The sequence below is a fragment of the Myotis daubentonii genome, chromosome 9 (assembly GCF_963259705.1).
Source record: "Myotis daubentonii chromosome 9, mMyoDau2.1, whole genome shotgun sequence".
NCBI lineage: Eukaryota > Metazoa > Chordata > Mammalia > Chiroptera > Vespertilionidae > Myotis > Myotis daubentonii.
This window is the reverse complement of record NC_081848.1, coordinates 81,898,808-81,910,323: the sequence shown is the minus strand read 5'-3', so window position 1 is coordinate 81,910,323 and position 11,516 is coordinate 81,898,808. Positions and strand designations below refer to the sequence as shown.

Sequence of the window (11,516 nt, the reverse complement as noted above, 5' to 3'; positions counted from 1 at the left end):
CTCGGGGATCGTGCGGCGCGCGCCGACGCGCTCCGAGCTGTCGGCTGGGAGACTCGGAGGCGGTGGGAGCGAGTGCGGGTGTGCGGGGCGGGCGCCGGCGCCGCGCCGTGGCCGGGTCTCAGGTGCCGGTGCCAGTGCGGGCGCACGTGTGACGGGCCCTCCGGTGCCGCGGCCCTGGGTGCGGTGCGCCCGCGGGTGCGGGAGAGTGCAGGTGGGGCGTGTGCGTGGCGCCCGAGCGGCCGGTGGCCGGGCTGCAGGGCGGAGCGTGGGCACGCGAGCTGGTGCGGCGGGTGGGCGCTTGGGCGCAGCCGCCCGCTGCCAGGGGCTGTCAGCGGCCCGCCCGGGGGGGGGGGGGGGGCTGCTCTGGTCCGGTTTGTAGCCCTCGCCCTGCTCAGCGCCTTCCCGGAACCGGCCCCCACCCCTGCCTCGCACCTGCACTGGGACCAGACCCACCCCTGGGTTCCTCGAAAGCCCGGCGGGGCGCCTGGGGCCCCTGGAGGCTCCCCGCCCAGCCCATCTGGGCCAGGAGAAGAAGTCACGAAGATGCGGCGGCAGCGGCAGGCGAACCGGACCCGCCATCCCGGCCCCCGCCCATGCGGTCCGCTTTCCTCCCACTTTTCCTGCCAGCGCCTCCCAGCGCTCGGCCCCTGCTGGAAGGCCAGTTCCCACGCCTGCCCCGGAGCCCCCACCCCCACCCGCACCCCCACCCTCCGGCATTTCCCTGCTCCCCTGCCTCTTCCGCTCTCCTCCCTCCTCTTCCCTTCCGGGTGCCCTCTTCTCTTCTCGCACCCAGAAGCCCCGGACAGGGGCTGAGGGCCCCGAGGGCCGGGCAGTGGAGGTAAAGGGGGACCGGACTGGGGGGAGGCGCGGGTGTGTCCTGGTACCAAGTGTCCGTCCAGCCACAGGGATGCAGGGAGAGGTCCTCTGAGGCAGGAGAGCTGGAGGCTCCAAGCACCCGTGGGTGTGTAGGGGCTGGAGGAGGGCTGTCAGGCCAGGTTATTGATCCGAGATCCCTGGTTCTGCCCGCAGTGACCACAGCCCTCCCGAAGCCGCCTGCCCGGCCTCCCCACGCGGGCTGCGGACCTGGCGGGGCCCCTGGGCACGCCATGCGCAGCACCACACTCCTGGCTCTGCTGGCGCTGGTCCTGCTCTACCTGGTGTTGGGGGCCCTGGTCTTCCGGGCCCTGGAGCAGCCCCTGGAGCAGCAGGCCCAGAGGAAGCTGGGGGAAGTCCAAGAGAAGTTCCTGCGGACCCACCCATGTGTGAGCGACGGGGACCTGGGGCTCCTCATCAAGGTGCGTGGGTGGCGAGAACCCCTTTAGCGGTCACCCGTGACCCCCTGGCACTAGCTGCATGCCCGTGGGGCCGTGTGCTGGGGTGCTGCTTCCAGACTGGCCCCCCTGAGCGCTGGGTGCAACTGGGGTGCCGGGCAGAGGCAGGGAGCAGGTCTCTGTTTTCAATGTGATGTGTGTGGGGCACGTGCTCGCCTCGCTGTGCCTGGCGTTGGACTGTGCCCTGGACGGTGGAGGGGCTGAAGGAAGGAAGGAAGGAAGGAAGGAAGGAAGGAAGGAAGGAAGGAAGGAAGGAAGGGGCAAATGGCTGTAGCAATGAGATAGGCTACATTGTCACGGGTCTCACTCACTGGTTTAGGGTTACCAGATAAAAGTCAGGGCACCAGGTAAATGTGAATTCCAGCTAAACAAGGGATAGTCTCTAAATATGACTATGTCCCTGGCGGTATTTGTATTTGCTAATCTGGCCAACCCCGCAGTGGCTCCTATACGTCCCTGGAGCCACATACACCTCAGAGACGCCCAGGGACACTGCGAGCGCCCTCCCCCGGAAAAGCGCACCTACAAGCAGGGGCAGGTGGTTTGGAGGCTTCCAGGCTCGCCTCCCCCTGTGCGTGCACTGTGAATGCGGTTTACACCCCTTTTCCCAGGACACGTGCTTATGCTGTAGAGCAGCGTTCCTCAACCTGTGAGTCTCGACCCCTTTGGGGGTCGAACGACCCTTTCACAGGGGTCGCCTAAGACCATCGGAAAACACATATATAATTACATACTGTTTTTGTGATTACTCACTATGCTTTCATTATGTTCAATTTGTAACAATGAAAATACATCCTGCATATCAGATATTGACATGACGATTCATAACAGTAGCAAAATTGCAGTTATGAAGTAGCAACGAAAATCATTTTATGGTTGGGGGTCACCACAACATGAGGAACTGTATGAAAGGGTCGCGGCATTAGGAAGGTTGAGAACCACTGCTGTAGAGGTTGGAAGGGAGGCAGCCAGGGACCCGGCCAGGGACTAAAGTGCGGGCTTATCTTCTGGGGGACTGTCAGGCCACAGCTCTATGGCTTCCTCTGATTTCTGAGTCACTATCTTATTAAAAATCTAAGATTTAACTTTGATAAATGAGTGTTTATTACTTTGGTAGAGATTACTCCTCTTTCCCTGTCTGTTCTTTGGGAGGGAGGAGCCATCAGCCTGGAGGCCTCTGTGCTCCTGCAGATTCCCATTGTGGCAGGACCAGAGCAGAGATGATGGTGGGGCGGGCCCAGGCAGCCTGACCTTGTCTCTGATGCATCTAGAATAGTGAGAGAAAGAGAGAGGCTCAGAGAGGCCTGACCAGACCACAGGGCAGAGGGAGGGAGGGAATCTGACCTATTTTATCTTCACAATGGAGTTACCTTTTTTCCTGAATAAAACAGAGCGAAGGAAGGGCAGAAGCTAGAAGGGTGGGCAGCAGCTGCTCTATTTCTTTTCCACAATTAGCCATGCAGCAGTCATGCCCTGCTGTGAACTAGGCGCTGTGCTAGACACCACAGTGAGCAGGGAGATGGACGTTGGGGCGGGACAGGTGCAAGCTGTGTCCTAGAGGATGTCACATGTGGGCAAGAGGACAGCTCCGTGGACAGATCACTATAGAGTTCAGTGGGAAAGCCACCTTCCTCACTTCCTTCTTTGTTAACCGCCTGTTGCAGGCTGGGCCCTGGCAAGGTGCTGGGGGCCGCTGGGAAGAGCTGGTAGCTGAGATGAGGCGGGCAAGATGGGTGGAATGTAGAGATGTGTGGTTGGGTTGCAAGGGACTACAGGCAGGAGACCAGCACGGCAAAGGCGTGGAGCTGGGATGAAGGAAGAAGTGAATAAATGGCTGTAGAACTCAGATTTAGCAGATGCCTTGTCATTTGAAACAAAAATTAGAACACACAGGATGACAAAGCGTTTTTCTCCCCTTAAGTAGTGAATTTACCAGGAAAGTGTTGCAAAATAAATATTAAATCACTTTAAATCATATATTTCACTTCTTGGCTTTATTAAAAAAATTATTATGACAGGAAATGAGATCATCTCAGAAATTTGGGGTTAAGGTCACTTTAACTTAGGTTCCCAAATGGGAGCCCCGGGAGAGAGGACTGGGAAGGGGAGGTGGGAGCCAGATTGCAAAGCCGCATAAAGCGGGGCTCGGTGCTGCAGACGCAGGGAGCTGTGGAGGATGTGGGGCCCCAGTGCAGGACAGTTAACTGGAAGGCCTCTTGCTAAGGAGGAGAGAGATGCGATCTCACTCCCTGCCTTTGTGCTCGGCTCTGTGCGCCTTGGGGAAGGGCCCCATCGCACCCCCTCCTCATTGTGCTGCGACCTCTGTCACATGGGGCGGGCACTCTCAAAACACAGACTCTGCCCTGCCTGGCAACAGGGACGGACGCAGGGCCATTGCATTAATTTAATCGTGTTTGCTGAGCACCTACTATGTCAGTGATGGTGAACCTTTTGAGCTCGGCGTGTCAGCATTTTGAAAAACCCTAACTTAACTCTAGTGCCGTGTCACATAGAGAAATTGTTCGCCATCACTGTACGATGTAGCGCAGGACTTCAGCAGGTGGGCAAGGGTTCGTGTGTCCACCAGTCTACAAAAATGGGGTGAAAATGTTGATGGTATATGAACCTGCCTGGAGGGAGGGTCCCCAACTTTCATCACAGCTTCTAAGGCAAGGGACTCAGATGCAGCTTCGGAGGGGAGTGGGCGTGGGGGCGTCTGGGGAAGCGGGAAGTCACGAGGCACGGTCACTGCGTGGGGACACACGGCGCTTCCTTTGCTGTGAGTGCTTTAACTCTTCACAAGGAGTTGATGTGGTAGGTGCTGTTAGCCTCACCCCCGGTCGGCAGATGTAGAAACAAAGGCACAGAGACTTAGCCATGTTCACGCAGCACCACTGTAAAACGGAAAATCTGTTGTGTGAAATTAGGGGGCAGATAAATGTTTCTAAAACAATGTGGAGGTCAGACAACATGGGGTCACCCCAATTGCAATATGTGTTCCAAGGGCCTGCCTTCGGGAAGGCCAGAGGGAAGGAGAGCTGGGAGGGCCAGGGGGTGGCTGGGACCGGAGGGAAGGACTAAGGCTCCTTCTGTGCCTTGTCCTGCAGGAGGTGGCGGATGCCCTGGGAGGGGGTGCAAACCCTGACATCAACGCAACCAGTCACAGCAACTACTCAGCCTGGGACCTGAGCGGCGCCTTCTTTTTCTCAGGCACCATCATCACCACCATCGGTGGGGGAGGGGACCGGGCATGTGGAGGGGGGCGAGGAGTGGCTGGGCTTTCTCTAGGGGGAAGGTGCAGGGGGCGATAGGGAGGTGCCAGGCAGCCCCTAGATCTCCTGCTCGGCCCCTCTGCCCAGGCTATGGCAATGCAGCCCTGCGCTCAGATGCCGGTCGCACCTTCTCCATCATCTATGCTCTGGTGGGGATCCCACTGTTCGGGATCCTGCTGGCAGGGGTCGGGGACCGGCTGGGCTCTGCCCTGCGCCACGGCATCGGGCACATTGAAGCTATCTTCCTGGTGAGCTGCTCCACCCATTTGTGTCGGGCTCAGGACACCTTTTCTACCGAGATGACAGGAGCCTCCCACAGGCTCCCGGAGGAAGGGGTGTGGGGTGTGAGAGTGGAGGTTTGGGCGACTCCTGGGTCCTACCTATTGCCCTCCCTGCAGAAGTGGCACGTGCCCAAGGAGCTGGTGCGAATCTTGTCGGCGTTTCTCTTCCTGGTGATTGGCTGCCTGCTCTTTGTCATCACCCCCATGTTCGTGTTCTGCTACACGGAGGGCTGGAGCAAGCTCGAGGCCATATACTTCGTGGTGGTGACGCTCACCACCGTGGGGTTCGGGGACTATGTGGCCGGTGAGGCCGCCTTTCTTGTGCTGTACTTTCCGGCCCATGCTATTCCTCCCCAGGGGTCCTGCCCTCTTAGTTCTCCCTCCATATTCCACATGTGGTGTTTGTGCGCGCAAACGGGATGGCCCCGCCCCCTATATCCGTGCTTGGGATGCACCCTCACATTGCTGCACGGATGCAACACCTCGTGCACACTTACATTCTTGCATGCCTGCGCCTCCATGCATGTTCACACGTATGTGAAGGTGCTCATGCTCCCACACATGCTCCCACTCTTGCACGTGAGCACGCCCACTCACATGCTCTTCTCTTGCACGCCTGCAGGTCATGCACGCTCAGGTTGCATGCATTCACACACGCACAAACCCGCTGTCCTGGGAGAGACGGACCCCTCACTGAGCTGGGGAGGGGCCGTGAAGCAGTGGCTTCCCAGCTCAAAGCTGGCCCCACACCACCTCCTGTCTGCTCTCCCCTGGTATCCCAGGCGCCAACCCCAACCAGACCCACGCAGCCTATCAGCCGCTGGTGTGGTTCTGGATCCTGCTCGGCCTGGCCTACTTCGCCTCGGTGCTCACCACCATCGGGAACTGGCTGCGGGTGGTGTTCCGCCGCACGCGCGCAGAGGTAGGCGCCCCGGGTGCCGCGCCTGCGCCCTGACGCCCGCCCGCGCTGCACCCGAGCAGTGGTTTGGCACCCCCTGCCTCCCTTCCAGAGTGTGGGCAGGGACTGAGTGTGCCCCCATATGCACCAGCCGGGGACAGGGGTGCAGGCGACTCCACCTGTGTTCTCGTGGATAGGGCTGCCAGATTTACCCAAATACAATGCAGGCAGCGCAGTTAAAGGTGCATTCAGATAAGCAGCAAATAACATTTCAGTGTAAGTATGTCTCACATAGAGCACGGGACATACTTACACTACAATTTCATTTATTGTCTGGAATTCGGACTTAATACGACCTGTGTTTTGTCACACCACTCGTCGATGCCGGCAGGGGCGCTCGAAGGTCTCTGGGGGCCCAGGAGGGACAGCTGGGATAAACCGGGGGGTTTCTAGAAGAACCCCGCATAAGGGGGCGCTTCGGCGATGAAGGAGGCGAAATGGTGCAGCGGGCGAGGGGGCGGGGGGGGGGGGCGGGCTGAGGCAGGAGGGCCGGGGGGAAGAGAGGAGCGACGCCTGGTTGGCGAAGGGCGGGCTCCGGGGAGCTGGGGGGTGGAGGACCCCGGGCTGAGGACTGCACCCCTGCCCCGCAGATGGGCGGCTTCACGGCTCATGCCGCCAGCTGGACCGGCACGGTGACGGCGCGGGTGACCCAGCGAGGCGGGTCCGTGGCGCTGCCGCCGCAGGAGAAGGAGCGGCCGCTCTCGCCCCCGGCCCCCGCGCCCCCGGAGAAGGCCTCCCCGCCCTCCCCGCCCTCCCCGCCCTCCCCGCCCACGGCCTCCGCGCCCTCGGCCTCCGCGCTGGATTACCCCAGCGAGAACCTGGCCTTCATCGACGAGTCCTCGGACACGCAGAGCGAGCGCGGCTGCGTGGTGCCCCGCGCGCCCCGGGGTCGCCGCCGCGCCCCGCACCCCGCCAGGAAGCCCGCGCGGCCCCGCGGCCCCGGGCGCCTCCGGGACAAAGACGTGCCCGTGTAGGGCAGGAGCGCCGGCCCCAGAGGCTGCGTTCTGGCTCGTCCCCTGCATGCGTTGCCTGGTTGATCGAAGCGCCTGTGCGACCTGCCTGCAGCCTGGGGGCAGGCCAGGTGGCGTGCCTGGCACCCCGGCTCCTGGCCCCTCCTCCCTCCGTTCATCTCCAGCCCCCAAGGGTCCCCGCCTCCTGTCCGGGCCGGACCGTCCCCCACGCCTCCCAGCTGAGCCTCAGAGCCCGCATCAATAAAGGAAAAAGTCCACCGCTGCGGGCGGCGCGCTCCCAGGGCGCGAGTGCTGGCGTCGGGGCGCTCCCTGGCGAGTCAGGCTTCCGTGACTCTCGGCACCCACGTCGGGTCGGGCAGGGAGCGGCACCCTCCGCCGTGATCGGCCCGCGTCGCTGCGTGGAGGCCAGCAAACAGGGGCGCGTTACGGAACCTGCCAGATGGGCTGTGCGTCTCCAACGCCAGCGCAGCCTTAGGGGTGCGGGGGTGGGTAGGGGGAGAAATAATTGTGTCAAGTGTGGGGGGCTGCAGCTTGACCACTTCCTGCACGAGACCCTCCTCGCCATTCCAGAACGCGACCCCGCCCCTCCCCCTTCCCGGAGCGCAACCCTCCCCCCGCCCCCCGCCATCCGCGAGGCCTGTGGCGACTGGGTCCGTTGGGGCAGAACCATGGAGGAAAAGCCTCTCAAAGTAAGAACTCTTCCTGGGCCCCTCATCCTGTCAGCCCCCAGACTCATTCAACGTGGGCCCTGGCTGTCCTCTCACGCCCCCCACCCCCCAGCTCCCAACAGACCCCACGTGGCTGCCCCAGCCTGCTTTTCTCCCTCCCCAACTCCCCGCGACCCTCGGCTTTCCTTGTTTGTTTGTTTTTTTTTCTTTTTAATTGATTTTATTGGGGTGATATTGGTTAATAAAAGTATATAGATTTCAGGTGTACAATTCTATAATACAGGATCTGTACGCCTGAAACCTGTATACTTGTATTAAGTCTCCTTCCATCACCGTTTGTCCCTCCTATACCCTCTCCTACTGCCTCCGCCCCTTTCCCGCTGGTAATCACCAGACTGTTGTAGGTGTCTATGAGTTTTGTTGTTGTTGTTGCTTTTGCTTAATCCTTCACCTTTTTCACCCAGCCCTGAGCTCCCCCCCCCCCCCGCCCGCCCCAGCTGTCAGTCTGTTCTCTATGAATCAATCTGTATTTTGTTTATTAGTTTATTTTGTTTATTAGATTACACATATGAATGAAATCATATGGTGCTTGTCTTTCTCTGACTGGCTTATTTCATTTAGCATAATGCTCTCCAGGTTGATCCATGCTGTGGCTAATGGTAAGATTCCCTCCCCCTTTTTAACGGCCAAGTAGTATTCCATTGTGTACATGTACCACAGCTTTTTTATCCCCTCATACGTGCTGCTTCCAAACCCTGGCTATTGTAAATAACGCTGCAATGAACATAGGGGTGCATATATTCTTTCGAAGTAGTGTTTTGGGTTTATTTGGATATATTCCAAGAAGTGGAATTGCTGGGTCATAAGGTAGCTCCATTGCTAATTTTTGGAGGTAATTCCATAATGTTTTCCACAGTGGCTGCACCAATCTGCATTCCCACCAACAGTGCACGAGGGTTCCCTCTTCTCCACATCCTCACCAACACGCCAACACTCATTGTTTGTTGATTTCTTGATGATAGCCATTCTGACAGGTGTGCTGGGCTTTCCTTGTTGTGTGTGGTCCACAGGCGAGGGCCAAGTCTTTGAGTCCCAATGACTCAGTCAAGTCAAGCTCGAAGAGTGACATCCGGAATCTGTGGACCAAGGCCACGCTGTCGCAGCCCAAGCTGAACGTGCTGACGAACGTCTATGAGGACTCTGACCAGGAGGACAGCAGCTCCAGGAGCAAGTCTGGCCAGCGGTACAGACGGAAGACCTACCCTGAGAGAGCCTGGGAAAAACGGGATGACACAAAGAAAGGCGGCATCACGCAGGGGGAACTCGATGGCCACGCCTTGGAGCAGGAGCAGAGCCCCAGCAGCTTCCAGAAAACCCATGTAGAAGGGGTCCAGGATTCCGGGGGTCAGTGTGGCTTCATCCCGCTGTGGGCGCCCACAGGGCAGGGGGCTGGCCAGGACCTCAATGTCTGTTGGTGTAAAATGCGGGGAAGCTGTAGGATCCAAGTTTCTAGGGTTCCCTGAGCGGGGCGCCTGGGCTAATCTTTCACGCTTAATAAGCCAGACATTCTTGGAGCGCCCCCTGCTGGGAAGGCACCAGACACGCTCCTGTGGCCAGGCCACACCGGGTCCCGGAGAGGCGGCCGTGTGTCCTTAGGACCGTGCTTTTAATGGAATCACCAGCAGAGTTGAGAGGAAGGAGTTAATTTCTTATCGTGGGTTTTCGAGGGTTGAGGAGGTGCCTGTCATTTATTTAGTCATTGGTGACGATTTTTAAGTACCTACTTCATGCTGGTCACTTTTGGGGGATTTCTCTCTCTCCCCCGCCCCCCCCCTCCCCCCCAGCGCTTCATCAGATAATTGGAACTGATAGCATTATAATGACGGCCACTGATCGAGCTCTTGTGGTGTGCAGGCATCGGGCTTCCCTTGTACCAGTATGATCACCTTTAAATTTCATCACCTCCATAAGGGGTTATTCTTTTTATATTCCTTCCTTTTAAAATATGTTTTTATTGATTTCAGAGAGAAGGAGGGAGAGGGAAAGTGGGATGGAAACATCAATGGTGATTGGCTGCTTCCTGCATGTCCCCTCCTGAGTTTCGAGCCCACAACCCGGGCATGTGCTGCTGGTTCATGGGTCGACACTCAACCACTGAGCCACAATGACCAGGCTCTTCTTTTTTTTTTTTTTTTTAATTATTCATTTGAAAAATATTATTGATTTGAGAGAGACAGAGAGAGAGAGAGAGAGAGAGAGAGAGAGAGAGAGAGAGAGAGAAATACTGACTTGTTTCATTGGTTGATTCTTGTATGTGCCCTGACCAGGGATTGAACCCACAATCTTGATGTATTGGGATGATGCTCTAACCAACTGAGCTACCCGGCCAGGGCCAGGGGTTATTCTTATTACCCCATTTTACAGATGAAGAATCTGAAGGTCAGAAAGTTTCAGTCGCTGGCTCTAAGTGTCACACAGTGGGGCAGCCAGAACTAGAACCTTGGTGGGTGAGATAATAAAGCCCAGGTCTGGAAACCACTGTCCCATGCCGTTTCCTGCGACGGTGGCACCTGGAGCTGCTCTCTGAAGGCCACCATCCCTGCCAGAGGCCAGCCCATACAGCTCCTCTGTTCCAGAAAGACCCAGCAGCCTGCAGATGACTGATGTCTCTTTTCTCTTCTCCCAGAATTGGATTCCTCGGTGTCATCTGTCAATATCTTGAAGCACATGCACCACCGAGCCTACTGGGTGGAGCAGCAGGACAGGGTTAGAGGCGCCAGGGAGACTGGGGATTTCAGTGGGGTGGGGAATGGGCAAGTTGGGGTTTACAGATGAAGCGGGTGGGTGGTCTGTAGGGTGGAGGGGCAGGCAGCTTGGTTGGGCGTCTTGGGCTGCAGGTGGGGCATTTCAGCTGTGGGCAGCTGGGGTCCCTTGGACATCAAGCCTCTTGCTGCCTCTTCAGCTGCCACTGCCCCTGATGGAACTCATGGTGAACGAAGCTCTGGAAATCCTCACCAAAGCCCGCCGGAGTGAGTCCCTCCCCCAGCTCCCAGGAGCCCATAGGGGATTTTGCAGGGTTTGAGCCCCTGGCAGTGGATTTTCAGGATGTGACTGCCTTGTCAGATTCTCTGACCACTCACAAATATTATAAGAGCCCCAGAGAAAGCAAAAAGTTGGGGGACAGGACAAGGGAGACCAGTGGGGAAACCATGGGGCCAATGTGAGGGGCTGGGCTCCAGTTTAAGTGCTGCCCCCCTCTAGCTGAGGGCTTTCCTAAGGCGATTTCTCCATCTGCCCAGTGGGGATGAGTCTCTGTGCGGCCTCAGTCCCTTCCCTGATTGGTGTGAAGAGCCTTTGGACAGTAGATGGTTTGGGTAAACCTCCCCTGGCTTGTCCCGTTTATGGAATGAGGGGTAGGGACTGGCTAATGGCTAACGGTGAGTGCTCCAGAAGGTGTCCAAAAAACTGCCGCTGTCCAAGATCAGGCCGGCAACATTTTCTTTACTCTTGCTCTCATCCATCCCCCACCTCCATATCCAGTCCTGCTCCGCATCCCCCACCTATTTGGAGCACAGGACTGGCAACGAAACCGGCAGGGCCCAGCGCCTCGGAGATCCAAAGTTCCCCAAACTGACACAGCCCGGAGCCCTGAGAGCGCCTGTCAACCCAAGCCACCCGTCCTGCCTCCAACCACACAGGTGGCACCCGCTGCCGGGCAGGCAACGCCCCTCCAACTGCCCTGAGCGGAGCTCTCTCCTCCAGGCTACCGCTCGGCCTTCGGCAAGGATCACTTTCTGACCCATCAGCTGCAGGGACAAATCGAGGATCTCGAGAAGCAGCGGAACGGGAGGCAACAAGTCCCGGAGCCCTGAGAGCACCGCCTCAGGCTCGAGTGACTGCCCACCTCCAGCCCCGGCCCCGGTCCTGCGCGGAGACCCAAACACGACCCTATCCATGTGGAATTTGAACCCTAGAGAAATAAAAGTCTGTGCAAGGTCTGTGAGTCAGTGCGTGGCTGCCTGCGTGAGGCGGACG

General features: G+C 58.3%; 2 protein-coding genes across 2 annotated transcripts; both read left to right on the top strand.

Moving 5' to 3' along the window:
- Positions 1-851: 851 nt before the first annotated feature.
- KCNK4 (potassium two pore domain channel subfamily K member 4) lies at positions 852-8,519 on the top strand. Its single transcript, XM_059710256.1, has 5 exons — positions 852-1,295; positions 4,439-4,562; positions 4,691-5,188; positions 5,667-5,806; positions 6,433-8,519. Exons 1-5 carry the CDS (start codon positions 1,107-1,109, stop codon positions 6,814-6,816), a joined length of 1,335 nt encoding a protein of 444 aa, XP_059566239.1. The 5' UTR covers positions 852-1,106; the 3' UTR covers positions 6,817-8,519.
- On the top strand, positions 8,513-11,468 carry CATSPERZ (catsper channel auxiliary subunit zeta; the record flags this gene model as incomplete). The annotated part of the gene is made up of 4 exons (XM_059710914.1): positions 8,513-8,885; positions 10,168-10,247; positions 10,444-10,510; positions 11,244-11,468. Coding segments are annotated over 4 exons (630 nt in total), but the record flags the coding sequence as incomplete, so codon positions are not given.
- Positions 11,469-11,516: the final 48 nt, after the last annotated feature.

Bases quoted from the DNA above. Each gene is read 5' to 3' on its own strand.
- KCNK4 (XM_059710256.1), top strand. From the start codon at position 1,107: ATGCGCAGCACCACACTCCTGGCTCTGCTGGCGCTGGTCCTGCTCTAC. The intron at 4,563-4,690 runs GTGGGGGAGGGG...CCCTCTGCCCAG, and splicing joins CACCATCATCACCACCATCG to GCTATGGCAATGCAGCCCTG. The intron at 5,807-6,432 runs GTAGGCGCCCCG...CCTGCCCCGCAG, and splicing joins TCCGCCGCACGCGCGCAGAG to ATGGGCGGCTTCACGGCTCA.